Consider the following 26,582-nt stretch of genomic DNA (forward strand, 5'->3'; position numbering starts at 1 on the left):
TTCTACCCTCCCCCTATCCTACCCTTCCCTCCTACCTCAATCCTAGCCCTCCCCTTACCTCCCCCATACCAGTCCCCCTTTACTCCTACCCCGATGCTACCCCTACCCTAACCTCCCCCATGACCCCTCCTCTATCCTCCCACTCCCCCTTTACCCATCCCTCTAGTCTTCTCCTCCCCTCTATCCTACTCTACCCCAGGGTGATTGTGCCCTCAACGCTGGATCTGAAGCTGACATGCAACTCAGCGTCGACAAATTTGCCACTGCCAGCTTCGGCCTTGCCATCAGCACGAGGAAAACTGAAGTTCTCCATCAGCCAGCCCCAGGGAAACCCCATGTTGAGCCCAACATCACAGTCAACGGTCAGAGACTCAGTGCAGTGGAGCGGTTCACATACCTTGGCAGCACACTGTCACGAAATGCGACCATCGACGATGAAGTGAACGTCAGGATTGCAAGAGCAAGCGCAACTTTTGGTAGACTCTATGCAAATGTCTGGAACAGAAGAGGCATTGGTCTTGAGACCAAACTAAAGGTCTACAGAGCAGTAGTTCTCCCCACACTACTGTACGCCTGCGAAACTTGGACAGTGTACCAACGACATGCCAAGAAGCTGAACCACTTCCACACAACATGCCTAAGGAAGCTACTGAACATCAAGTGGCAAGACAGGACCCCAGACACGGGGGTGCTCGCAAAAGCCACCCTTCCCAGCATCTTCACCATCCTGATGCAGTCCCAGCTTCGCTGGGCTGGACACGTGGCGTGCATGCCAGACCATCGGCTGCCGAAAAGGCTCTTCTATGGCGAGCTGCAACAAGGGAAGAGATCACACGGAGGTCAGAAGAAGCGCTTCAGAGATACTCTGAAAGTCTCTCTGAAAGCGTTTGATATCAACCCTGACTCCTGGGAGGAATCTGCAGCGGACCGTGACAAATGGCGCGCTGCTGTGCACAAAGGTGCCAAGTTGTGCGAGGCCAACAGGACTGCTGCAGCTGTTCAGAAGAGGCAGGCCAGAAAGTCACGGGCAAACAAGCTCCCTGACAATGATATGCCTGTCTTTGTCTGCCCCAACTGTCAGCGAACATTTCGTGCGCAGATTGGATTATTCAGCCATCTGCGCACTCACAGATAGATTCATGAGCATCCCCCCCCCCCCCCACCACCACCACTCTCCCCCCATCCCCCAGGTGGATGACAACGATGGTCATCATCGATCTCGATGGACACACACCACCACCAGGGGTATAAACTAGCCTGGGGTAGAGTTTGGCCTGTTACACCTGGATAGCCGGCAGACAATTGGAGCCCAAAGACGGTCAGGAACTTCCTCCCACACAAGCTCTCTGCAATAGCTTCTTTTATGTGTCTGTGCATGTAGTGTCAGGGTGTGTGTGTGTGTGTGTGTGTGTGTGTGTGTGTGTGTGAGAGAGAGAGAGAGAGAGAGAGAGAGAAAGAGAGAGTGTCAGTGTGTGTGCGTGTGTGTGTGTGTGTGTGTGTGTGTGTGTGTGTGTGAGAGAGAGAGAGAGAGAGAGAGTGTGTGTCAGTGTGTGTGCGTGTGTGTGTGAGTGTGCGCCGTATGCGCACGAGCGCCAGCGGTGTGTGTGTGTGTGTGTGTGTGTGTGTGTGTGTGTGTGTGTGTGTGTGTGTGTGTGTGTGTGTGTGTGTGTGTCTCAGCCTGTCTGTCTGTCTGTCTGTCTGTGTGTCCGTGCGTGAGTGTGTGTCAGGTGTGTGAATGTGTGTGTGTGTGTGTGTGTGTGTGTGTGTGTGTGTGTGTGTGTGTGTGTGTGTTTCAGTGTGTCTCAGCGGCCGGCGGTGTGTGTGTGTGTGTGTCTGTGTGACTGAGTGTGTGTGAGGCCGGAGTGAATGTACATGTGTTTGTGTGGGTACGTGTACTATGACTATTATGTGCGTGTGTGTTCAAGTATTAGAGATGCGCGGCGCATGCGCCGACGGATGTACTCATGTCGGTGTGTGCGTGCGTGCGTGTGTACGTAGGTGTGTACAGTATGTACGTGTACCTGTGTGTGTGAGTCAGTGTGTATGAAGCTGTCACGTCACAGATAGAGAGACAGAGTGAGAGCGAGCTGGCTTTCCTTGCTGGGCGTGCACTGATTTTGAGCCCTCATTAATTGTTTTTCATATGGCACATCAGTAATTCACATTGTTCACTTGGTGGGTCAATGACATGATGCTAGTCACTGAGCCCTCTCCCGTTGCCCCACCCTCCCCTCCAACACACTAGCACACTGTGACACTCTCAGGCTGGCACTGGCACTGGCACTCAGGCTCACACAGACACACACACACGAACGCACTGCACGCACACACCCACCGCCCCCCCCCCCCTCACCCCCCTCAAACACACACACACTGACGCACTGAGTCCGACAGACAGACTGCACCAGTCATGGCTCAGTGGCAGTCTACTACTACTACTGCTACTATCGTCATCAGTATCATCATCATCATTATTATCATTCATCAGACACACGCACGCACGCACAGTGCACGCACGCACACACACACACCCACACACACACACACATACTGCACACACACACACATACTGCACACACACACACACACACACACACACACACACACACACACACACACACACACACACACACACACACACACACACACACACACACACACACACTGTGACATAAACACTGACACGCGCGCACGCTGCACACTGAATTAGCCTCCGGTGAACTCAGTCACACGCACACCGAGTTCTCCGTCAAAATGGTCTACACATCATTAATTTTCTCCCGTCTAATATCATCACTAGTAGTGACTGAAAACACGTAAAACCTAAGACTCAGTCATAACTAAAGAAAGAAAAGAGTCACTGGGCAGTATCTGCGCAACAGCTGTGCCACCCAGGGAGACTCCCACGTCAGTCGCCACACGGTATCAGAACTGCCCAGACTGCAGTTTGGCACTGGCAGCGGGCATGTCAGTTCGTCTCTGCCGTCCTGACCGGCTGATCCGAGAAAGTATACTCGTTCCCAGCACGTGACTTGACAGTGGCACTGTTGTCGATCAGCTGTGTGTGAGTGTATGTCAGTGTGACTGAAGTGCATCGAAGTAATGGCCAGTGTTTTGGGTAAGTGTTTTTTTTGTTTTTGTTTTTGTTTGTTTGTTGTTTTTTTGCTGGACTGAATTACGAGCGTTCACGTCGGTGAAACATCACAACACACACGCATACGTACACACGCATATCACGCAACACACACACTCGCACTCACACACACGCACGCATGCATGCCGTGCACACTGACACCGGCTGACTCAGTGACACACACACTGACGGACACACACTGACTCAGTGACACACACACACACACACACACACACACACACACACACACACACACACACACACCGCCACACACACACACACACACACACACACACACACACACACACACACACACACACACACACACACACACACACACACTGACACTCAATGACTAGTACACACACACTCTTTGACACAATCAGTGACACACAGACACAGACTGACACCCCCCGCCACCCGCCCCCCCCCCTCCCCCCTCCCCCCCCCCACCCCCACACACACATCAGTTGACACACACACCGTCACACACACACACACACACACACACACACACACACACACACACACACACACACACACACACTGACACTCATTGACCAGTACACACACACTCTGCGGTGACTGACACAATCAGTGACACACAGACTCGGACACAGACACAGACACACAGACAGACAGACAGACATACACACACAGACACAGACACTGAGACACGCACACACACACACACACACACACACACACACACACACACACACACACACACACACACACACACACACACACACACACACACAACTAATGTGAAAACCAAGAGTCCGGCGAGATTATCAACGTTTATGGGTAGTTTTCAATTATTATTAACGATCTCGAATTGTTATTGTTAAATATTTCAAACGGGCCTTTAGACAGATTTGCTTTAATTTCTTCCAAAGCCGGTCTATAACTTACATAGTTATTGATCGTTCTCGCTCCTTTTGGCCTATGTAAGATTGTGTGCATACGCGCGCGCGCGCGCGCGTGTGTGTGTGTGCGTGTGTTTGTGCGTGTGTGTGTGTGTGTGTGTGTTTATCTGTGTGTGCCGTGTGTGCCATGCGTGTGTCTGTGTGTTCTTTCTTTTCCCCTCACTTTTTCTTGTCTAAAATTGCAATATGTGAATAGGCGATAATAAGAAAGAAGAACACGCATAATTATGTTTTGGAATATAAATATAGCTCAATGAAGCATTCTTCTGCCCTACCAACCCCACCTCCATCCCGCAGAATCCATCGTGTAAAAACTACTACTTTTTATCGGAAATGAAATATGTAATTTGGCAATTTCGTATGTGGCCTGAATTCTCGTATGACCTGGTTCCGGTAAATTTACATAAATAATAAGCATACGAGCTGTGACGAAAAATCATCCGATGCTCCGCTCAACGCCGATTGGCTGACGTCTCGTGGCGCAACTAGCAGACGCAAATCAACATGGCTGATCAGATGAACTGGTCGGTTGATGCTGATACATTTCCTGATCTTGGATCCGATTTATTGACTTCTACCGAGTTTGATTCTGGTGGTTTTGGTGGAGTAGAAGGTAAGCTACGTTTTCACTTTTTTGTTGCATTTATCATGCCTTGGATTTTCAATAATAAAAAGAATAAGTGGTGTGAGTCTGGCGTCTGAAATCACTCCTGAGGTTTGTTTGTGTTTGAGCGCATGCGCTCATATTTCAGCTCAGCTGAAAACAAATCTGTCGTGTACAAAATCCTACTGACAGACACTGCAGAGGGATAGTCAGTAGATCTTTTATGATCGAATATCTTTTCGGCAAAGCATTCATTCGATCATCTTTTGTCGTATAAATTTAAACGGTCTCCGAAAACATACAGCCGATGGAAATAGCAATGTTGGTATGCTACTTTTACTTGCGCATCACATATTTGCTTGCGTCAGATCAAATAGGTATTATCCTATCGACCTCTGTGGTCGATATGCTTTTCTCATGAGTTGTGTTAAACTATTTAACACTAAAAAGTGGTGCATTTGTAACATACAGTTGATATTTATAGGGTTCACAAGAAATGATGCACGATACCAGTTCTTATCTTGCATCCGCACAGATCAGATGCGGTACAGACTTACATGTATACCACACAACACAGATCAGTTATTTAGCAGTGCCTTCAAGCAGTGCACATCTAAAAGTTAACTTGAATTATGGGTTAAAATTTTGTATTAGTGCTGAAAGCTGCCAATCTTAATTTATAGTTAAAAGTTGTACATAACCAACCTATATCAGTAAATTATATAGATCTATATGACATTCAGTGATAAATGATATTTTTATCATCTAGCATTTTCCAACAGTTCACTTTATTAAGCATTACCCTACAGTCCACATAACAAGTTTTATTAAAAGTCACAATGTTTATCCCCTAAACCTTCATAAGTTCCTTTTTTTAATTTTTTTTTTTTTTTTTAGATGTGGTGTAGGATGCATCAGTCTGCATGCTTTGGCAGCCTGATACTGCAGAAACTAAAACCCAGTTTTAATGAATGTGAAAAGAGTTGGGTTAAAAAAAAAGTTTTTATATATATGCGAAGTTAAATATGGATACTTTTTGATAGATATTAATACATAGTTTTAGTGAATGTGAAAAGAGTTGGGTTAAAAAAAAAGTTTATATATATATGCGAAGTTAATAGATATGGATACTTTTTGATAGATATTAATACATAGTTTTAGTGAATGTGAAAAGAGTTGGGTTTAAAAAAAAAAGTTTTTATATATATGCGAAGTTAATAGATATGGATACTTTTTGATAGATATTAATACATAGTTTTAGTGAATGTGAAAAGAGTTGGGTTAAAAAAAAAGTTTTTATATATATGCAAAGTTAATAGATATGGATACTTTTTGATAGATATTAATACATATAGTTTTTCACTTCTTCGTATTAATAGTTTTAATAGGTTATCAGTGGCTTGGAATATTGAAATAGAAATTTAACCAGTATGATCATTTTTACCTTGATTTTAAGGTCACAGGTTCAAGTTGATTGAGTCTGATACTTGACTCAGTTTTCTTACAAAATGACTCAAGCAAGGTCTTGACTGAAGTAGGAGTATTTTGTTTTTTCGGCTAGCTTTGACTCTGTTTTTTCACACATTTAATTTACAATAAAATGAAAAAAATGTGGATGCAGTTTACAGCAAATTTGTGTGAAATATCAAATCTTAAAACTGACTTTTATGAAGAATAGTTTTGACCTGACCTTTGTTCAAGGTCTTGTGCCTGCGTATATACTGAACCACTTTGAGCAGAATGGCTTAGGTTTAGATAGCATTGGAGTGGGAGGGTCGGAGAAAGAATGAAAAAAATCATTGTCACTGTCAGTGCCATGCCATCTACTAAATGGGTGCCGAGTATTGTGTTTCCAGACCAGAATATTCTAACTGACCATTCGGTCATCGCCATTTAAAATTTTTATCAGCAATATCCACAGTTTTTCCCCTCAAGATGGAATGATTAGTGTTCTCAACAAGGCGTGGACATTTACTCCGTCATTCACACAGTAGAGTGGAGGGTAAGAAATGTGGATATTGCATTTTTATCCTTTTATTTTCTTTTTTGCCATCTTGTCTTTTAAAAAAAAAAAAGAAGAAAAAAAAGAAGTTAATTCCAATCTTTTATTTGCAGACATTGATATTATCCAGTACATCAATGGAGAGCTTCCTCAAGCTGCAGATTTGTTTGACACATCCTTGCTTCAAGATGGACTTCAGGATGCCACATGCAATCTTGGTGCTTCAGACATTGTTTCCACACCCTGTGTGGTCAAACCTGAACCAGTGGTCAAACAAGAACCTGAACTATCTTTCCCTGCATTTGCACAGACACAGACAGCCCTGGCTTCAACCAGTGAGCTGATCGGAACTCAGCTGTCTCAGAATGCTCTGAAATCATTACTGGATTTGCAAGAGGCATCAAAGCTGAAGCGGGAGAGTGTTGTGGACTCTGTGAACAACGGCACGACCAGTATTCTGACAGGAGATACAGAAGTGGATCCCACTGTCACTCTGCTTTCCAAGGCACTGTTGAACCTAAATGATGGCACTCAGAGTGCAACCCAGCTATATCAGGCAGCAGCACGTCTGCAGCAGCAAGTGCAAATGGCGAAACAAAAGCAGCTGCAGCAGCATCTACTCCTTAAGCAACAACAGCAGCAGCAGGAACAACAGAGACAGTTACAGCAGGCGATGGCCACAATCACACAGGCAGCTCAGAGTGGTGGTGGTATCACTTCAGGAACCAATCAGCATCAGCTGAAATTGATACTGCAGCAGCCTTTGGCCAGTGCCACGCCTGCCAGCACCCCGGTGTCTCTGAATTCCCGGCCCGTTCAGCAGGTGCAAGTGGTTGGCTCACAGCCACCCCAGGTCACTGCAGCACCAGCAGCTACGCCTGCTCAGAATGCTGGCCAAGTCAGTCTTCAGCAGTTGCAGCAGGTAACTTCAATTACATTTTTCTTCCACTGTTCATGAGTTTTGTCATATCTGGTCTTCCTGAATTAGTATTATAATTATTCATTCATTAACTCTATAGCTTAGTTCATTCCATCCGTCACCCAGGCTGTTTTCTGGTACCAGTGTACATATTTTTGCACTCCTGGTTCATAATTTTTTTTTTTTTTTAATATGTCAGCTAAATGTAAACAGAAGGGACTAATAAACTTCTTAGCAACTTAAGTTCAGGTGCAGTTCGAGCATTTTCAAACTCTGTATTTGCAGGTTTTGTTCATGCTCATAGGTAGAAAGTTATGGTTTACTTCTCAACAAGTATTAAGCAAATTGTTCTTAAATGTACCGTAAAGTTGGGTCTGTTGAGTGCACTGGTGTATAAGCCGCACCCACTAATTTAAAAAAACATTTAACTTCATACACAAATAAGCCACACTGGCTTATAAGCCGCACTTATTACCGGTACCGGAACACATACCGATACTACAGAAAAGCTGTCAATACTGTAGGTTATGAAATAAACACAAGCGGAAACAACACAAAGAAAAGCAAGCGAAAATACTGCTCGTGTCACAAAAAATATAAAATAAACAATGAAAATAAGATCCCTAATTTAGGGATAGTCAAATTTATTCAACATCATCCTGCTCACTGAATCCACTGAAATTGTCTTCAGTGTCTGAGTTGAAGAGACCCAGCACAGCTTCCTCCGCCATCTTGTCACTGACTTCAGCCTCACTTTCACTTGATGAACATGAACGCAAGGTGGAAGTCACTGCTGGTTCGTCGCATGCACTGTCGTCTGCTAGGTCGATCAGCTTCAATTTGAAGGCTGCATCATAGGCATTACGTCGCATTTTCGGCATGATGAGGGTGCGCGCTTGAGCAGAGTAGACCTGAATGCTTATCTGAAGGCTTTAATGTGTGCGGATTTTATTTTTAAAACGTGAACAGTTAGCACACTAACCAGAAGCTCATCCAAAAATTCATGGACAGAAGTCATGATTTTGGTGAGTTGAAGGGCAGCTAAGAATAGACGAGAACATGACACTCCTGGGATTGTTAAAATCCTCCGATAAGCCGCATCATTGTATAAGCTGCAGAGGTTGAAGCTGGGAGACAAAGTCGCGGCTTATAGACCGAACTGACAGAAAGAATTGTTACTATTGACAGATGATGCTTGGTCTGTGCAGACGGTCATTATTTTAGTTTTTGAATGATCTAATATAAATGTTGCTTAAACTTTCAAGGCAAGAAGGTTGCACAAGCAGTAATCCTTGCAGTACTGAAAGGGCTAAGTAGTTGTGATTGTTAATTTAGGTTTTGATGAATGTGTAAGCTGCATGGTTCAAGTGGCCATGAAGTTCAGAATGATTCAGAATACTAATAAAGATACATTTAGATATTCTTAAATGGCAGACGAACAGTTTTGTAAAAGTCCGTACCCTCCCCCCACCCATCCCAAACACTTTTCTTCTCTAACCTTATTCTCAGCAATAATATGCGCATTTATTTATAACAAGGACAGCTTACATGTGCATGCATATATATATATATATATATATATATATATATATATATGCACACACACACGCACACACGTACGTACACGTGTACACACACACACATGGACAGTATGTGGTAGTGACATATACTAGGCTGAAAATGAATGAGCAGCACCAGACTTTTTTGTTTGATAAGATGAAATGGTTTCCCTCTTGCACAGTTGAGACAATGAACATGAAAGTCATCCGCAAAACACCTTATGTGAATTTTTTAAAGCATATATTTAGTAATAACCCTGGCGTATTGCTGTGTTCTCCCAGTTGCTTCTGCAGTCCCATTTGTTGAAACTGGCTGGCAGCAGCAGCACCCCGGCAACAACCGACACCTCAACAGTGACCCTGGCAGCTGCACCCGCCACCTACACCCCAACGCCTGCCACTTCCACTGTCCCCAGTGTCTCCACCAGTCCTGTACAAACACTGGTCACTAATGGCAACACAATCCTCACCACCAGCATCCCCGTACAAGTAGTGGATGGTGATAAGATGCCAATCAACCGACTGAATACCACGCCCAAGTTGAAGAACAAGGGAGAAAAGAGGACGGCACACAACGCTATAGAAAAACGATACCGCCTGAGCATCAACGACAAGATAGTGGAACTGAAAGATCTGGTTGCTGGCAAAGAAGCTAAGGTGTGTTGACAGGCTTTTATGCTATACTATCACAAAAGTGAGGTGAAAGTGCTTTTTCTGCATGCAGTATAGTTAGACAAACTGGAAGACGAAAATTCATGCCTGCGGATTCATGTGCATTGTAAGCTCACAGATCATACTTGAGACTTGTTTCAATAGTTAATTGAATAGCAGACCCCATCTTTTTTGATAGCATAATTTAGATTTGCACGCTCATAAAATGTCTTCCCATCTGCCTGTCTGTCTCTTGTATCACATTGAATATTATTTGCATCAGTCATTAAAATGGAACTGGGGGAAATAGAAACAGACAGGGTTTTTGATCATGAAACAAATGTTTGAAAGGAGAGATACAAATTCAATGCAAACTATAATTTAACAATTTATTTTGCATTGTCTTATTTGTCCTTTTCCCCATTACCCCCCTCTCCATAAGTGTGCCATCACATATGCAGCACACATATACACACACCCATGTTAAACAATGCTAACTTTATGAATGTATAAGCAAGCTTCAGATTTATTTACTAGTTGTGCACTGTTTTTGTTTGCTAGCTCAACAAATCGGCCATTTTGAGGAAAGCCATCGACATGATACACTACCTGCAAAACAGCAACAACCGACTGAAGCAGGAGAACATGGCTCTCAAAATCGCTATCAAGAAGCAGAGTAAGTGGACTTGTAAATCTGTAAGGGTTTTGCTTTTGCTTCAGTTGTCTATCAGACAACTTAGGACTTTGAATTGTTCAAACTGTTCATCAGATGTAATTACAGCTTTTGGCACATAAGAGAATGCTTCCAGAAAAGTCTGGCTAATCGATAACATATTGTTTCATATTTGACACAGGAACACAATGTTGTTTTTTTTTTACTTGTTGCTTTTAAGGGACTTGCATAGCCATAAATCTGCCCCTTCCTATCTCTGTGGCTGCCTTTACCTCTACATCCCATCTCGCTCTCTATGATTGGTTTCAGACCCGTTCTGTTTACGCATACCCAGATTCAAACACTCCACTGTCAGCCGCTGTTCTCGCTCTGTCTGTGGACTTTGATTTTGGAATTAACTTCCTCTTTCGCTAAGTCAGGTCTCCACACTCACCTCTCAAGTGATTTTGGAATTGACTTCCTCTTTCGCTAAGTCAGGTCTTCACACTCACCTCTTTCAAGTGTCTTAAAACCCACCTTTTTCCAAGATAGCCTCCTTCCCCTGCCTCTTCTTTGTCTTCAGTTTCTCAAGTTTAGAGTGATGCATGCGTGTGAATGACTGGTTTGAAAGCACTTTGATTTGTCTCTGCACAAGATTCAGCGCTATTTAAATACTAATTATTATGATGATTATTAAATGAATTTGAGTTTAATTCAAGAAAGTTATGTTTGTCAAGATTAAGTTTCATTGTAACTGAAAGAAATGATGGAACCAATCCTTGAAATTTACCTCTATGTTGACTCATTCATCCCCAGAGCAAAAATAATGTAATTTGGTTTCTTCCTTTTTTTTCTTCTTTTTTTTTTTGGGGGGGGGGGGGGGGGGGGGGGCTTTTTTTTTTTTTTTTTTTTTTTTTCCCAGTGCATGCATAAAACAGATGTGAAGAGATTTCCACTCAATCAGAACCAAGACTTTTGATTGTCAACTGTTCTTGGCTTGTTTGGCAGATATGGAAGACTTGCTGAAACTGAGTGACAACATGGACATGACAGTAATGGCACTGACCCCGCCCAGCTCTGATCATGACTCCCCTATGAGTTCTCCGCCGCAGAGCGACAACTCTGCTCCCAGCAGTCCGGGCTTTGATGAACTGCAGGGTTAGTACGTTTCACGTTTTGAGAATTTCACATTTCATTGATTTTTAGAGTTCAGTAAGCTTATACACTTAGCTATGACTTGCTGTGTTGAGTATTTTGTGTTATGATCTCGCCTAATTTCTTAACTCTTGTTTTATTTTATCCATAAGAAGGGAGAAATGTATACTTTTTTTTTGTTTGTTTTATCACAGCATTGCTGAAGTTAAGTCAGAATAATCAGATTGATGAGTTACAGATTTGAAAGGCAGTAAGTGTACATTGCATATTTTTAGTGATAAAACGAAATCCGGTTTCCTAGTGAAAGAAGCCATGACAGATTGGTTCTTAATAAACTGACTTGTCTGTCCCATGGGATTATGTGATAGTGGACCTACAGCAATGGGCCTGTTAAGAGTAGCCGCTAGATGGTGTAAGAAACTATGAGAACTGGGTTTCATGAAAGAGATTCGGTGTTTAAGGTTCTCAGGAATAGGGTGCATTCAAGCATAACTTGGCTCTATAGGTGTGAAGTTAAAAAAATGGAAACAGAGTTGGTGAGGGGGGAGACAGAAGTAGTTAAAAATCCACAGGAATATGATTCACTATTGGTTATTTTTGGTGGTGGTTTGTTTTTGTTTTGTTTTTTTAATCCACAGTGCCTGTTGTTGATTACAGACTCCATGCAGGAGGATGCGAACAGTGTGAATGTGGGTCAGGGCATGTTGGACCGCTCCCGTCTGGCCTTGTGTGTCTTCATGCTGGGCATCCTGGCTTTCAACCCAGTCAACTTGCTGTTTGCATCCCAGCTGCAAGGAGCGCCGCACTCGGGGGGACATGTTGGCCGCACACTGCAGGGCATGGAGGACCAGTCAGCGATGGGTCAGTTTCCAAATGTTTCCAGGTCATGTTCTATCGGTGGTTTTTTTTTGTATGACAGGGCCAGCGAGGGCGAATTCTCGAAACCACATCATCACCTGATTAACTCATCATTTTCTGAGTGACATACACACAAGTTGTAGTTGGAGGAAGACGGTTTCTGTTATGATTGAATTGCAGACTTTAGAGGGGGAAGGGGGTGGGTTGGGGGGGTTAAGGTGGGTAATAAAATTTAATCCTTTTGATTCAGATTTGTGGGTGTCTAGTGTGGAAGCGCTTTGATTTTTTTTTTCACAAGATTTAGTACTACATATGTACATTTATTATTACTATTATTATTATTACATCCTGTGCATCTGACAGGTTGGCTGGAGACGCTGACATCATGGTTCTTTCCCCGGATGATGATGTGGTTGCTGAATGCTGTGGTGGTGGGGGTGGTCCTGGCCAAGGTGCTGGTGTATGGAGAGCCAGTGATGCGCAAAAACACCACTGCCTCAGTCAGCTACTGGAGACATCGGCGTCAGGCGCAGGTGGACTTGGAAAAAGTGAGTTGCTTTGCACATTTTAAAGGCTCTGCAGAGCTGGCTTTGTCATTGGAGTTGACAGTGTATAGAATTATATCTGGGGACTTTTTTCCAACTTCGGATTAAGAATCACTTTAGACAATGTAAGACTTAGCATAAAGGTTGGGTGGAGTTGGCACTTAAGGTGTAAACTGCTTAGTGGTTTTGATTTATGATCCGAACAAATTCCCATCTTGAAGTGCACCTATTTTTGCAGGATTTTACTCCTGAATGAGTTCTTCTCTTTGTTTTTCACATTTCTGATGTAGTGTACAATTGAGAATTTGTACACTGCTTTTTTTTTTGTTTTTTGTTAGTTTGATTGAAAAAAAATCCTTTTTGTGTTGGATGTGAGCAGGAGCTTGGACGTCTTTCATGATGTCTTAATCATAATGTGCTTCCAGGAAAACTACTGCTCAGTGGGTCAACAACTCCACCACTGTCTGCAGTCTCTTGGTCGGCCTCTGCCCACATCCAGGAGCGACACTACCTTGGGGGTCATGTGGCAGTTGTTCCGTCACGGGCTGTACAACCTGTACCTTGGGCGCTGGTTTGTCACCTGGGCAGAGAACCTGCAGGGGTCCAAAGCTGATGTGAAGGAGTCGGCCTGTGAGGCCGCCCTTGTTTATCATCAGCTGAATCAGCTCCACCTTACAGGTAGCGTGTTATTAGATTGACCGGAATTGACCTCCACTCACTCTTTTACCATTTATTTCAGTAAGTCCCTGACCTTGTTGATATGACATCAAGAAAGATCTAGGTGAACAACTACTTAAGATAAAAGAATTAGAGCTTTGCATGTTTTGAAAGTAAAAATCTCAACGCCATGTCAGTGGCAACAATATGGGATTCAGAATTCAGTGTCTCAACCCTTTTTGTTCATGATGTGTGTACATGATGTACTGATGTATGCACATGTTGACTAAACAATATATATATATATATATTGTGTGTGTATGTATGTTTTGCTTGATCATGACATGCACTGTGTGTACCTGGTGAATGCTGTGTGTTGATCAAGTCTATATATATATATAGTGTGTGTGTGTTTTGTGCATGATCATGGATTGCACTGAGTGTGTACCTGGTGAATGTTGTGTGTTGATCAGGTCTATATATATATATATATAGTGTGTGTGTGTGTGTTTTGTGCATGATCATGGATTGCACTGAGTGTGTACCTGGTGAATGCTGTGTGTTGATCAGGTCTATATATATATATAGTGTGTGTGTGTTGTGCATGATCATGGATTGCACTGTGTGTACCTGGTGAATGCTGTGTGTTGATCAGGTATATATATATATATATATATATATATATATATATATATATATATATATATATATATATATATATATATATAGTGTATATATATAGTGTGTGCTGTGCATGATCATGGATTGCACTGAGTGTGTACCTGGTGAATGCTGTGTGTTGATCAGGTCTCTCTCTCTCTCTCTCTCTCTCTCTTTCTATATATATATATATATATAGTGTGTGTGTGTGTTTTGTGCATGATCATGGATTGCACTGAGTGTGTACCTGGTGAATGTTGTGTGTTGATCAGGTCTATATATATATAGTGTATGTGTGTGTGTTATGCATGATCATGGATTGCACCGTGTGTACCTGGTGAATGCTGTGTGTTGATCAGGTCTATATATATATATATATATATGTGTGTGTGTTGTGCATGATCATGGATTGCACTGTGTGTGTACCTGGTGAATGGTGTGTGTTGATCAGGTCTATATATATATATATATAGTGTGTGTGTTGTGCATGATCATGGATTGCACTGTGTGTGTACCTGGTGAATGGTGTGTGTTGATCAGGTCTATATATATATATATATATATATATATATATATATATATATATATATATATATATGTATTGTGTGTGTGTGTTTTGTGCATGATCATGGATTGCACTGAGTGTGTACCTGGTGAATGTTGTGTGTTGCTCAGGTCACCAGCAAGGCAGCAGTCTGTCAGGCCTGCACATGGCGCTGAGTGCCGTCAACATGGCGGAGGTGGCCAGGGACTCCATTTCCAGATGGCTGCTGGCAGAAATTTATGCCACCAGCGCTGTACAAGCCAAGGCGGCTCTCCCCTCATGTTTCAGTTTCTTGGCGGTAAGTCCTCTTTGAAGTTCACCGTGGGTACAGACAGTTGCAAAGACAGAAGAGTTGCCTTTTGTTTAGCAGCTTCATTTTGGCGTGGTTTGCAGTTTGATTTGGTCTTTTTGAATATATCATGTGACTTTTTTTTTTTCTTTTAATATGCTCTCAGCTTTCATTTGGTCGTTTGGTTTGCTGGGCTTAAAATCTTCACAAACTTTGTGTTCCTTGTTCAGGAAAAGCATCCTCAGAAATCTGGCAGTTCTGTGTGATTAATAAAAACACAAAACAAAAAAAAACTTTGGAAAGTTCAGTCCAAAGAAATATATTTCACTGACTTTGATGACCACCAAGGTAACACATTTCCTGGGTTTTCTTTTTTTCCACAGCACTATTTCCTGCGGCGGGCGCAAGGTGTCTGCACCCGAAACAGTGAGCAGGTGCCAGCCAACATGAAGTGGTTGCTCCATTCCGAAGGTCACAGCTTCTTTGCCCACTGCAAGCCTGTGTGTACAAGTTCCACATCTGTTCTGTCCAGCATGGGGTCTAAAGGTGAGAACTCTGGACTTTTTTTTTTCATATTATTGGAATGATAATTACATGTACTTGAGATTGTTTTAGCAGGGCTTTAGAAATGTATATGAGTAACAATAAGACATGTACTTGAGATTGTTTTAGCAGGGCTTTAGAAATGTATATGAGTAACAATAAAACATGTACTTGAGATTGTTTTAGCAGGGCTTTAGAAATGTATATGAGTAACAATAAAACATGTACTTCAGATTGTTTTAGCAGGGCTTTAGAAATGTATATGAGTAACAATAAAACATGTACTTGAGATTGTTTTAGCAGGGCTTTAGAAATGTATATGAGTAACAATAAAACTCTAGCAGCATGGCGGGTGAGGAGTTTACCAGTGTTGTGTATGCTTTGAGAATAAATCTTTTTACTGCATTACAAAACAGTTCGTACAGTCACACAATGTGCATTTCACATGCACTGGCGCGCGCGCGCACACACACACACACACACACACACACACTGCAAAACAGTTCGTACAGTCACACAATGTGCATTTCACATGCACTGGCGCACGCACACACACACACACACACACACACACACTGCAAAACAGTTCGTACAGTCACACAATGTGCATTTCACATGCACTGGCGCGCACACACACACACACACACACACACACACACACACACACACACACACACACACACACACACTGCAAAACAGTTCGTACAGTCACACAATGTGCATTTCACATGCACTGGCGCACACACACTGGCGCACACACACACACATTGCAAAACAGTTTGTACAGTCACACAATGTGCATTTCACATGCACTGGCACGCACGCACACACACACACACACACACACACACACACACACACACACACACACACACTGCAAAACAGTTCGTACAGTCACACAATGTGCATTTCACATGCACTGGCACACACACACACACACACACACACACACACACACACACAGAGTATCACACTTGCACATACAATCACACAAACACACGCAATGACTGGCCTTGATTCAGAGAGAGTTAAAGTTTGCACACAGTACAGTCTAGTACGAGTTACACTGTCATCAGTGTTTTTTTGTTTGTCTTTGTAAAGTGCTTTGTTTCTGTTTTCAGTGGATCCATTGGCCAGAGTGACACAGGCCTTCAGAGAACATTTGCTGGAAAGGAGCATGGTGGCTTTGTTGTCACCACAAGATCCTTTTGGGTGAGTATACATTTTGATCTTATGTTTTTTTCACTTGTCCTTCCCCCAGAGAGAGAGACTAAAGAATTTTTCACTGAGTTGTGAGTTGATAGAGATGTTACTGAAGTTAATAAAATCCTTTAGAAACAAATACATAGGAAAACTGAGTACTGTTCTTAATCAGTATTTTATTACACATACTTAACTGTGACCCACTAGTGCAGACTCCGGCAGGGGTCTGATTCCTGTCCTTTGCAAACTACTACCTGCAGAGAAAACAAAAGTAGCTACAGCTGATAACCTCCTCTCCCTAGTATTTGTCTCTCTCGCTGTATCTTCATGGAACGCTGAAAATGCTATACTAAAGCTGACTTGGAAAAACAAAAAAATGGTGTGGAAACCGGAAAATAGTCGACTGAAGAGTCCAGATTTTGTGCTTGACCTAGAGATTTGTTATACTGTAATCTGTTGTGGCCTCTTCTTGCGTATCAGCCAGAGGTCTTCCACATCATGTAAAGTAATAATGACATCTATGTATAAATTGGAGGAATTACAGACTTGTTTCAATCTATAATATTTGATTATTTTATTCCCCCAGGAAATCCAGGCCGTTGAACGTTATGGAATACACGTACATGCTGATGGAATGCTCTACTGTTAGCATGTCATCACCAGCTACTTCATGCTTTAAATCTGTACCTGGTAAGATCATACAAACTACATTTAACTCTCATTTTCCTCCCCAAAATTGTGGAACATAGCTTGATTTATGAAATACTGAATTCTTTCAATTCCTGATAGTATCACCGATTCGCTGTTTTCAGGTTTTTTCTCCTGTCTTTCTGTTTGTTATCTTTTCATTACAACACATTGAAATTATATGTAAATGAAATCACTTACATGCATGCATTGAAATGTATGCTGATATATTTCAGCCATGTATAAAATTTGGTTTTCCTTTGAGCTGTACATTCCAGTTCCCTCTTTGCATCCTGTTCACAAAGACTGGTTGTGAGCGGTATGTTATAGTCCCAGAGATGCCAACTGTTACTATTTCGCCGTATTTTGTTCCGCTCAATCGCAGTTTGTTCCGACGTTACGCCAACATCAAAATCGTTCTGACCAGTTCATTTTTTACTGCATAGCGTGGTCATGTACTTTCCTTTTGTAACATTGCCCAAACTCTCTAGACCTATCGATCACGAGGCCAGGGCAGTCACTACTAACCTTGGTCTCAGGTGATGATGATCAGCTAATAGCGTGCATGTTTGCATTGAAGCAGCATTGGGTGGACCAATCAGCTCAGTCGTTGGCACAAAGAAAGAAAGCACGTGGCTAAATCAAATATTTGTATGCCCTTTGTTTTTGTTCTTTTTTTTTGTTTTTTTGTTTGTTTTGTTTTGTTTTTTGTTTTTTGGGTTTTTTTTTAATGATAATTGTATGTTTCCTGATGTGGCTCAGAGCCTGTGTGTTCCTACCAAACTCAAAATGTTCCTACCCAATTTCCTGATTGTTCCTACAAACACTTGACAGGGGTTAGCATCTCTACAGTTCTCTCTTTGCATGCTGTTGACAAAGACTGGTGGTATGTTTCAGTGGTGGACAAAGTGGTGCAGTGGTGGGCCGGGGTGGTGTCTGTGGCCTTCTGCTGGCTGAATGGCGACGACGAGAAGGCAGCTCAGCTCTACCTCCTGCTGGACATGTTCCCCACCCAGCTGCAGGCATCCGAGTAAGTTCCCCCTTTAGGGCTTGACTGCTTCTGTTCAGTGGTTGCGTTCAGTTTGGACCTGCAAGTGCTTCAGTTTTCACTTTCCTCACAGTGGTGGATCACCAAGGTTTGCATTCAGAAGGTTGTGAGTTTAAATCGCTGGGTGCTCTTGATAAAGAGTACTGTTGTTTCATTTGTTGGGCATCCAGTATACAGAATTACTGTTTTCCAGTAGTGTTTCAATTGTCCTGTGCCCAGTATACAAAATAACTGTTTTCAGTGCAGTGTTAGGCAGGCGCTGTTGTCCCACAACTGCATCACAAGGGGTTGGTGTGAGTGTTTGACCTGAAACATAAAATGTCATATGCATGACTGGTATGATTGTCATCAATGCACACCTTCAGGCAGGAAAGAAAAGATGTTTGATTTTGTAGGTAATGTATAAGACCACCAGTGCAGAGTGTTTGTCAAGAAGTGAAAGCTTTGGCACCACAGTGTACATAATGGCATAGATTTACATTCTCTACTTTACCCCAGTCCACTGCCTTGTTTTGTCAAAGGAAACAATGGTTTTCTTTCTCAAGGTTCTTAGTCTTCAATTATGAATCTTTTCATCCCTTATATGTGTATATTTCATAACTTTAAAGAGCTCTACTAGTTGGTTAATTTCAGATTGTATGAATGTTGCCAGTTTAAAAATCTCAATCTGTTATACTCTGTAAATACAGTTGCTCTCATTATCTGGGAAAGAAGGCAGTATCAAAATGGAAAAGTATGTTTAGACATTATGTCAGCTTTTATATCACATTGTGGCTTTGCTGTCATTCAGCGATCCTCTGCCAAGGGCTGTGTATCTGGCGTACAAAGCTCGCAAGTCCGTGGTCATGCAGTCTTCTGATGTCGCACGCGCTCGCCTCTGCTTGCGTCAGTGTGACCGTGCTGGTCGCCTTCTGAGAGAGAGCCTCAAGCTGATTTATGCTGAAGAAGAACAGACGACCATTAAGGTAATTGTTGTTGTTTGTTATCAGAAACGGCATTTCAGGTGGGTTTGTTTGTTTTGTTGTTTTTTTTATATAAAGACAATGACAAAGAAGAAAAATAACATGAAATGCAGTCCTTTCCAATTTTTGTATGAACAAATAATCTGTACTTTGCAAGTGAAAGGATGTATTTCTAATGGGATGACATTGCAGATACAACAAAAATTCATTTTTGATACATTGGGCAGATTCATTTGTCTGCAGGGAAAAACATACACATGGTCTCATGATTCAGAACAAACACCAGCAGAACAATGATAGCAATAAAAAAAAAAAATAATAAAAAAAACTCTCCCACAGTGTATGTGTATCAGATGGAAAAGGACATAACATGGACTACAGTTTTTGTTCTGTTGTTTTCTTTAACTTTATTCTTTTCTTACTACTCTTTTCCCCTGCCTGCTCCAACACACACACACATATATATACTGCTGTGTGTACTTTGCTTGGACTGCTGCTTTTAGTGGATGTGTGTTGGAAACTTGTTTCACAGGGTGTTCAGAAGACCATGCCATGGCAGGAAAAAATCAGGATAATGGGCCCTTGTGGTTGGCTGGGCCATGTTCATGATTGGATTTCATGGAGGTTGAGTCCTCAGAAACTAGCTTGTGGTGTCAAGAAGAGTTGTCGTGGCTGTCAGATTATCTGAGCTACAAATAAGACAGTCACATGGTTGTCAAGGTCGTGGCGAGCAGAGCGTCAAGGCCCAGCCCCAGGATGACAGAGCGGCTGAGATCAGTGTGTCGTGGTTGTGCATTGAGGTTGCATTGCATCAAGTCAGACACATGCAATGCATCTGCAGTGCAAATACCAAGTCACACATACCTTCATGCCAGCTGCGCATCATCATGCTTGTCCATGGAGTTGCACTGAATGGGATGTTGTTGACAAATGCATGGCAACTTGAGGATGAAGATTGGATGGGCAAGATTGGACAGTTGTTCCAGTAAGAGGTGATGAACAGATTGGACAGTTGTTCCAGTAAGAGGTGATGAACAGGGCTCAGGTTTAGATCTGCGGTCCTTCATCAAGTCATTCAGTGGTGATTACGTAACACTGAGGTTGGGCAAAAATGAAATGGCTCAATTCAGGTGTGAGTCTCCTGTTGCTGCACATTTCACAGATACAGAATCTGCATGTTGTCAACTTATCATGTCATTGTTGCTGCTTTGTGATTTTTTTAACTTTCAATCTTGCTGCACACACTGTACATCCTCCCTTACAGCTGACAGTCCTGTGTGGACTATAACACTCTCCTGAAAACAGCAGTACTGCTTTTATCCCACGTTATTGAAAGATTTTGATAAAGAAGTGCACAAGTAGCTTCTCTCAAAACTCTTGCATACCAGAATGAAACATCTGATTAACCAATAGCATTGGAAAAGCATTTTTTCTCATGTAGTTTTTGGCATATCCAACAAAGATCATATGGTTACAAAAGCAGATAAAATCTGCTGTACTCTTGTATTTACTCTCAATGCAACAGTAGAGAATATATACAAATTATGAAGCAGCGATTGTTGGGGGATGAAGGCGTTGTTTTTCTGTTAAAGACATCAGTAAGTAAAGCCGGTAATTTCAGTCCTGATTTGTTTGAAAATCTGATGAACAGGATTTAGTTGGTTAGAGTGTGTATGAAAAACAAAACTTTTGGTGTGCATTTGTTGCGTGCATGCACATTCCCTCCCCTAAAGGGGACAGCAGCATCCAAAAGTGGACAGCATTGAAATGAGTCAAGTGCACACGGAGGCATAGAATGTTTTCATTGACTCATAATTTTGGCATGATTTTCCTTCTTTTTCTGTCTTTTCCTTTATTTTCCAGAAAGCCTTGCTGGTCTGTTCACCTGTAATTTTTTTCTTGAGAGTCTTGAATGTTTTGGGGGCCTTTTTCTAGACTTAATGGCACTCTTGCTATGTCATACTCTTTTTAGCAGCAAGGACTTGTGACTTGTGTATTAGCAAACTTTGGTTTTGTATGCCCCTGTTATATATAATTTTATGTATTACTTTTGATTATGTTTATGTTCATGGCTTTTTTTTTTGCTTTTTTTTTTTAATTCCTGAGGCGGAAACCTGATGGAATTGTCAGTGTCAGGGGCATTCCAAGGTTTGTGTGTAAATGGGGCTTTTCATGCTCCTAACATTCTTTTCCAGGTTTTCCCCGGGTTCTGCAGGATCAGTATCTAGTGTATCAGCCATGATATGACCCATTGTGGCCCAAGCACAAAGATGATACTGATGGTGGTGATAATAATAGAAAACAATTATGTTTTCAGTCCATCCAACTGCTCCTGTGTGACTGGCTGTTGACGACCCGTACACAGCTGTGGGAGATATCCCAGCCCATGGACCGGCCGGCCAGCCAGGTGGAGCTCATTGCCTTTCAGCAAGACCTGACCAGCCTGAGGAAGATTGCATGCAATCACAAGGCTGCTCTGTCAAAGGTGAGAAAATTCAGCACAGTCTCATAATCTCTTTCATTTTGCTTGCGATTTGCCCTACCCTTGTTCTGTTTTGTCAGTTTACACACCTGTAGTGTACAGACAAGATGTTGATAAATTGGGGTGGGAAGTAAGGAGGGTGGGGCCCTTGTTCTGTTTTGTCAGTTTACACACCTGTAGTGTACAGACAAGATGTTGATAAATTGGGGTGGGAAGTAAGGAGGGTGGGGCCCTTGTTCTGTTTTGTCAGTTTACACACCTGTAGTGTACAGACAAGATGTTGATAAATTGGGGTGGGAAGTAAGGAGGGTGGGGCCCTTGTTCTGTTTTGTCAGTTTACACACCTGTAGTGTACAGACAAGATGTTGATAAATTGGGGTGGGAAGTAAGGAGGGTGGGGATTGGTTGATACATAAAATGGAGGACAGTTTTATCAAGTGCATGCTGTAATGTTTTAGTATCCCACATTTACATGAAGGATTTTTTTTTCAATAGCAACATTATTTTCCCTTTTCTCATCATGGAGAAAGTCTTAGGTTCATGGTTTTCAAGGACCAAATTAGATAACAGCGTGTGCTTTCAGTATGTGCCGTACAAGGCTGTATTCAAAACCACAGTATGTACTAAACCTGGAAGAGGGACAGTTTCTTTGAAAAGTATGCACCTTTTATATTTTCTTCTTCTTTTTTTTTTTCTTCTTTTTTTTAAAACTTTTTTTCTCCTTTCTTTTTTGATGTGATCTACACATAACTTTCTTAACTGATTAAAAAGAAACTGTCAAATGAATCCAAAAATACCTGCCTTTGTACAGTCCTTTGTGCGTTTTCCTAATGATAGACAGATCATTGACTGCTTACATACATCATGGTTTTTCTTTCTGTGGTGTGTGTTCGATTCTGGGCATTGTGTCTGTTCCACTCGCTTTCTGTCAAACACTGTGTGCATGTCGTACTGCCAGAATCTTCAGCTTGATGAAGGTGGGCAGATACGAAAGAAGAAGAGTGTTGCTGGAATGCAGATGATTCTTGTGACTAATTGCAGCCAGTTTTCTTCTCCTCTGGCAGGTGTTTCTGCATGAAGCCACAGCACGCATGATGGCAGGGGCCAACCCAGCAAGGACGCAGCAGCTTTTGGATCGCAACATCCGTCGACGTGCCCTGAAGCCTTGCCCTGGTGGGTAGTTGCCCTTACTGTCTTTTGTTTTCATAATGTGCTGACCATTGGGTGGGCAGTTGGCCTTGCTGTCTTCAGTTTCCATGATTTGTTGACCATTGGGTGGGTGGTTGCCCTTGCTGTTAAGTTTTCATGTGTTGACCATTGGGTGGGCAGTTGCCCTTGCTGTTAAGTTTTCGTGTGTTGACCATTGGGTGGGTAGTTGCCCTTGCTGTTAGTTTTCATGTGTTGACCATTGGGTGGGTAGTTGCCCTTGCTGTTTTCATGTGTTGACCATTGGGTGGGTAGTTGCCCTTGCTGTTAGTTTTCATGTGTTGACCATTGGGTGGGTAGTTGCCCTTGCTGTCTTCAGTTTCCATGATTTGTTGACCATTGGGTGGGTGGTTGCCCTTGCTGTTAAGTTTTCATGTGTTGACCATTGGGTGGGTAGTTGCCCTTGTTGTCTTTAGCTTTCATAATGTGTTGACCATTGGGTGGGTAGTTGCTCTTGTTGTCTTTAGCTTTCATAATGTGTTGACCATTGGGTGGGTAGTTGCTCTTACTCTATTTTTACATGATGCTCATTGGGTGATCAGTTGCCTTTGTTTTCAATGTACATGCTGACCATTGGGTGGGTAGTTGCCCTGGTTCTCTTTGTACATGATGACCATTCAGTGGGTAGTTGCCCTTCCTCTCTTTGCTTACGTTACCTTCCTCTCCTTTGAGTGGAGAGTGTTCTCTGATATTACCATTGATAAATACAACAGGAAGAGAATCAACTAATTTGACACATTTTATTGTTGTCCTACACAATTTCAGGGAACATAAACTGTTCTGTATTAAATATCACTCATGGTCAAACTAGGTTTTCTCCCTCGTTATAGAATTTTAGAATTCAGGTACAACCGGTCCTTACAGAAGTGGTTGATAAAAGCACACACAAAAAAGATGAAGGGTAAAGTAAATGCTCTGCTTAAGTATGGACTGAATGTCTCAGGTTAGTCTTCTATGCTTCAGGTGATTGGTCAGATGGTGAAGTACCAGAGAGGGAGCAGGCCACAGCACTGCTGTTGGCAGGCCGCCACTTGCCTCAAACCCTGATGCACAGCTCTGAGGAGCGCGCAGGACTCATCAAGGAAGCCAGCCGCATGTACGAGGCTCTCGGTGATAAGAAGTCTGTCAAGGCTTGCCGGAAAGCTCTTCTGGAAATGGACAGTTGTACAGCGACCAGTGATATCTCCGTTCAGTGCTAGTACAGCGCAGTCGGCACAATCCACTTGAATGATCTCTCCACGTTAGTGCAAATTTTGTACAGCGTTACTTGGTTCTACCATTATCAAGCACAATTGTGTGAAGTAAATACTGTGGACTTCTTAAAGGTTCTGGGGACAGTTGTCAGGTGGTCAGGATTGTTACAAGCCCTGTCCATTTTTTTTGGTTTGGTATATTGTCATTCTTAGGTAAGAAATCTAGAAGCAATTTGTGATATGTCCATAACTTAAGAAATTACATAACAAGAAGACCAAACTTAAAGTTTTTCCTTTGTCTACTTTAATAATGCTTTGGAACTTTTTCTTTCAAATATATTTTAGTGTATGCTTTTGAAAATGCTGGTACCCCTTAACTTCTTTCCCTTCTGTCTTTCCCCTCAACTTACTGGACAGAAAAACTGAAACAGAAGAGAACATAAAAACGAATGTGGAACATTCAGTTTGTGATATCGCAGTGCATACATTGTTTTCCGCTCTGCTCAAATTTTGTGCCACATTGAATTGAAAATTTAGGGGGTGCGGGGGGGGATTCAGCAATGGACTGCAGGTGTGCCTAATGAACCTCTTTTTGATAAGTCATTGCATGTCTCCTTTTGTTCTTTTTAAGGATTTTGTACAGTGTTGCATTATGATTCTGAAGGCACATACATGGTGAGTTAATTGACAAAGAAGTGCCTACTGACAGTGCCTATGAATAATTGTCTGAAGGTGAAGTTATGACTTAGCTGTACTCTTCCCAGTGGCAGAATGATTGGCAACTGATCTCCACATTGATGGATTAGAATGTCAAGTTAAGAGATGTTGGGTTGTTCAGATCTTTAGCTTACACCTCTGACAAAACAGGATATTGTATATTGGAAACAAAGTCAGACATTGAATCATTTATATGGTGGTGTATACAAGACAAAACACATTTTGCTATGTATTAGAAACTTTGGTTGTAGCATACAGTATACATTTTAAGACATGCACCATGGACATGGAGGAATAACGCACACATAAGCACACACAGCAAGTAAAATAAAAGGGATTTTGGAATGAAATTGTCAAGATATCTAATGGGGATGGAAATGATTACTTGTGAATAACATGAAAGAGAATTAATAGAAATCATTCAAGTAAAATATCGATTTACTTAATTCATGTGATTAAATGACAAGATTTTGTAAATGTACATTTCAGAATTCTGTGTAATAGAAAATGATTCATTGTTGCTGTATAAAATGATATGATCATTTCTTGTGTATGTCTTGTCAGTCATTGTGATGAGTCCTGAAAATAATAATCATGGATGCTGGACAGAGTAATTGTTGAGAATGACAACAGAATAAAAAATTAAAAAATCCACTAAAACGTATTGTTCGTGTGTGAGTATGATTGATACCTTTCTTCGGCTACCTATAATCGTGCTTGTTCACATATCCATATTTTTCAGTCAATGCTGACTGCATCAAGGAAAGATGCTGTGATAAAAATAATCATACTGACCTATGATAATTGTAAGACACTGGTGTTAAGGGTTGCTTACATAGTGCCTGTCCACAGATCTTAAGCTTTCAAGCAATACTGACAACATCAAGAAAAGACAATACAATAAGATATACTGACCTAAGATAATTATTGGTAAACATTCCAATGTTAGAAAGGTCTCAAGTCAACCACACATACACTCCCTTTACAAATGGTCAATCTAATGTCAGAATTTAGACAGTGTATTCAGTGACAATGACAAAGAATCTTTCCACCTGAAGGAACTGAGAACAGTTAAGAACTGTGGATTCTGTTGAGTTGCAGCCTTCAGTTCTATCGGCTCCATCCTGGCATCTGTTCATTTTAACAAGGAGCAAGAGTGAAAAGCTGATATTACAAAAAAACAAACAAACCCTCAGTAGTGAAACTTGACTGAAGGGGAGGAAAATGTTCATATTGATTTCATAAAGTGTCGAGGGTTTTCAATCCCTTCAAGTCATCCACAGATGTAGTACACGCAGTTCCTCACTAATCCAAAAACAATTCAAACAGTGTCAGCATGATTGAGGTAGCCCATTCCATGTCTGTTCTCTGGATCCACATTACT

The 26,582-nt window shown here is 42.0% G+C and overlaps 1 protein-coding gene across 1 annotated transcript; it reads left to right on the top strand.

Moving 5' to 3' along the window:
- Window positions 1-4,516: 4,516 nt before the first annotated feature.
- LOC143284118 (sterol regulatory element-binding protein 1-like) lies at window positions 4,517-25,852 on the top strand. The gene is made up of 17 exons (XM_076590772.1): window positions 4,517-4,675; window positions 6,782-7,590; window positions 9,429-9,803; window positions 10,359-10,473; window positions 11,458-11,607; window positions 12,262-12,465; window positions 12,826-13,010; window positions 13,433-13,685; window positions 15,000-15,166; window positions 15,541-15,703; window positions 16,822-16,912; window positions 17,490-17,593; window positions 18,488-18,620; window positions 19,429-19,603; window positions 21,918-22,085; window positions 23,147-23,255; window positions 24,252-25,852. Exons 1-17 carry the CDS (start codon window positions 4,567-4,569, stop codon window positions 24,485-24,487), a joined length of 3,546 nt encoding a protein of 1,181 aa, XP_076446887.1. The 5' UTR covers window positions 4,517-4,566; the 3' UTR covers window positions 24,488-25,852.
- Window positions 25,853-26,582: the final 730 nt, after the last annotated feature.

This window comes from Babylonia areolata, chromosome 7 (genome assembly GCF_041734735.1).
Source record: "Babylonia areolata isolate BAREFJ2019XMU chromosome 7, ASM4173473v1, whole genome shotgun sequence".
In the NCBI taxonomy this organism is placed as follows: Eukaryota; Metazoa; Mollusca; class Gastropoda; order Neogastropoda; family Buccinidae; genus Babylonia; species Babylonia areolata.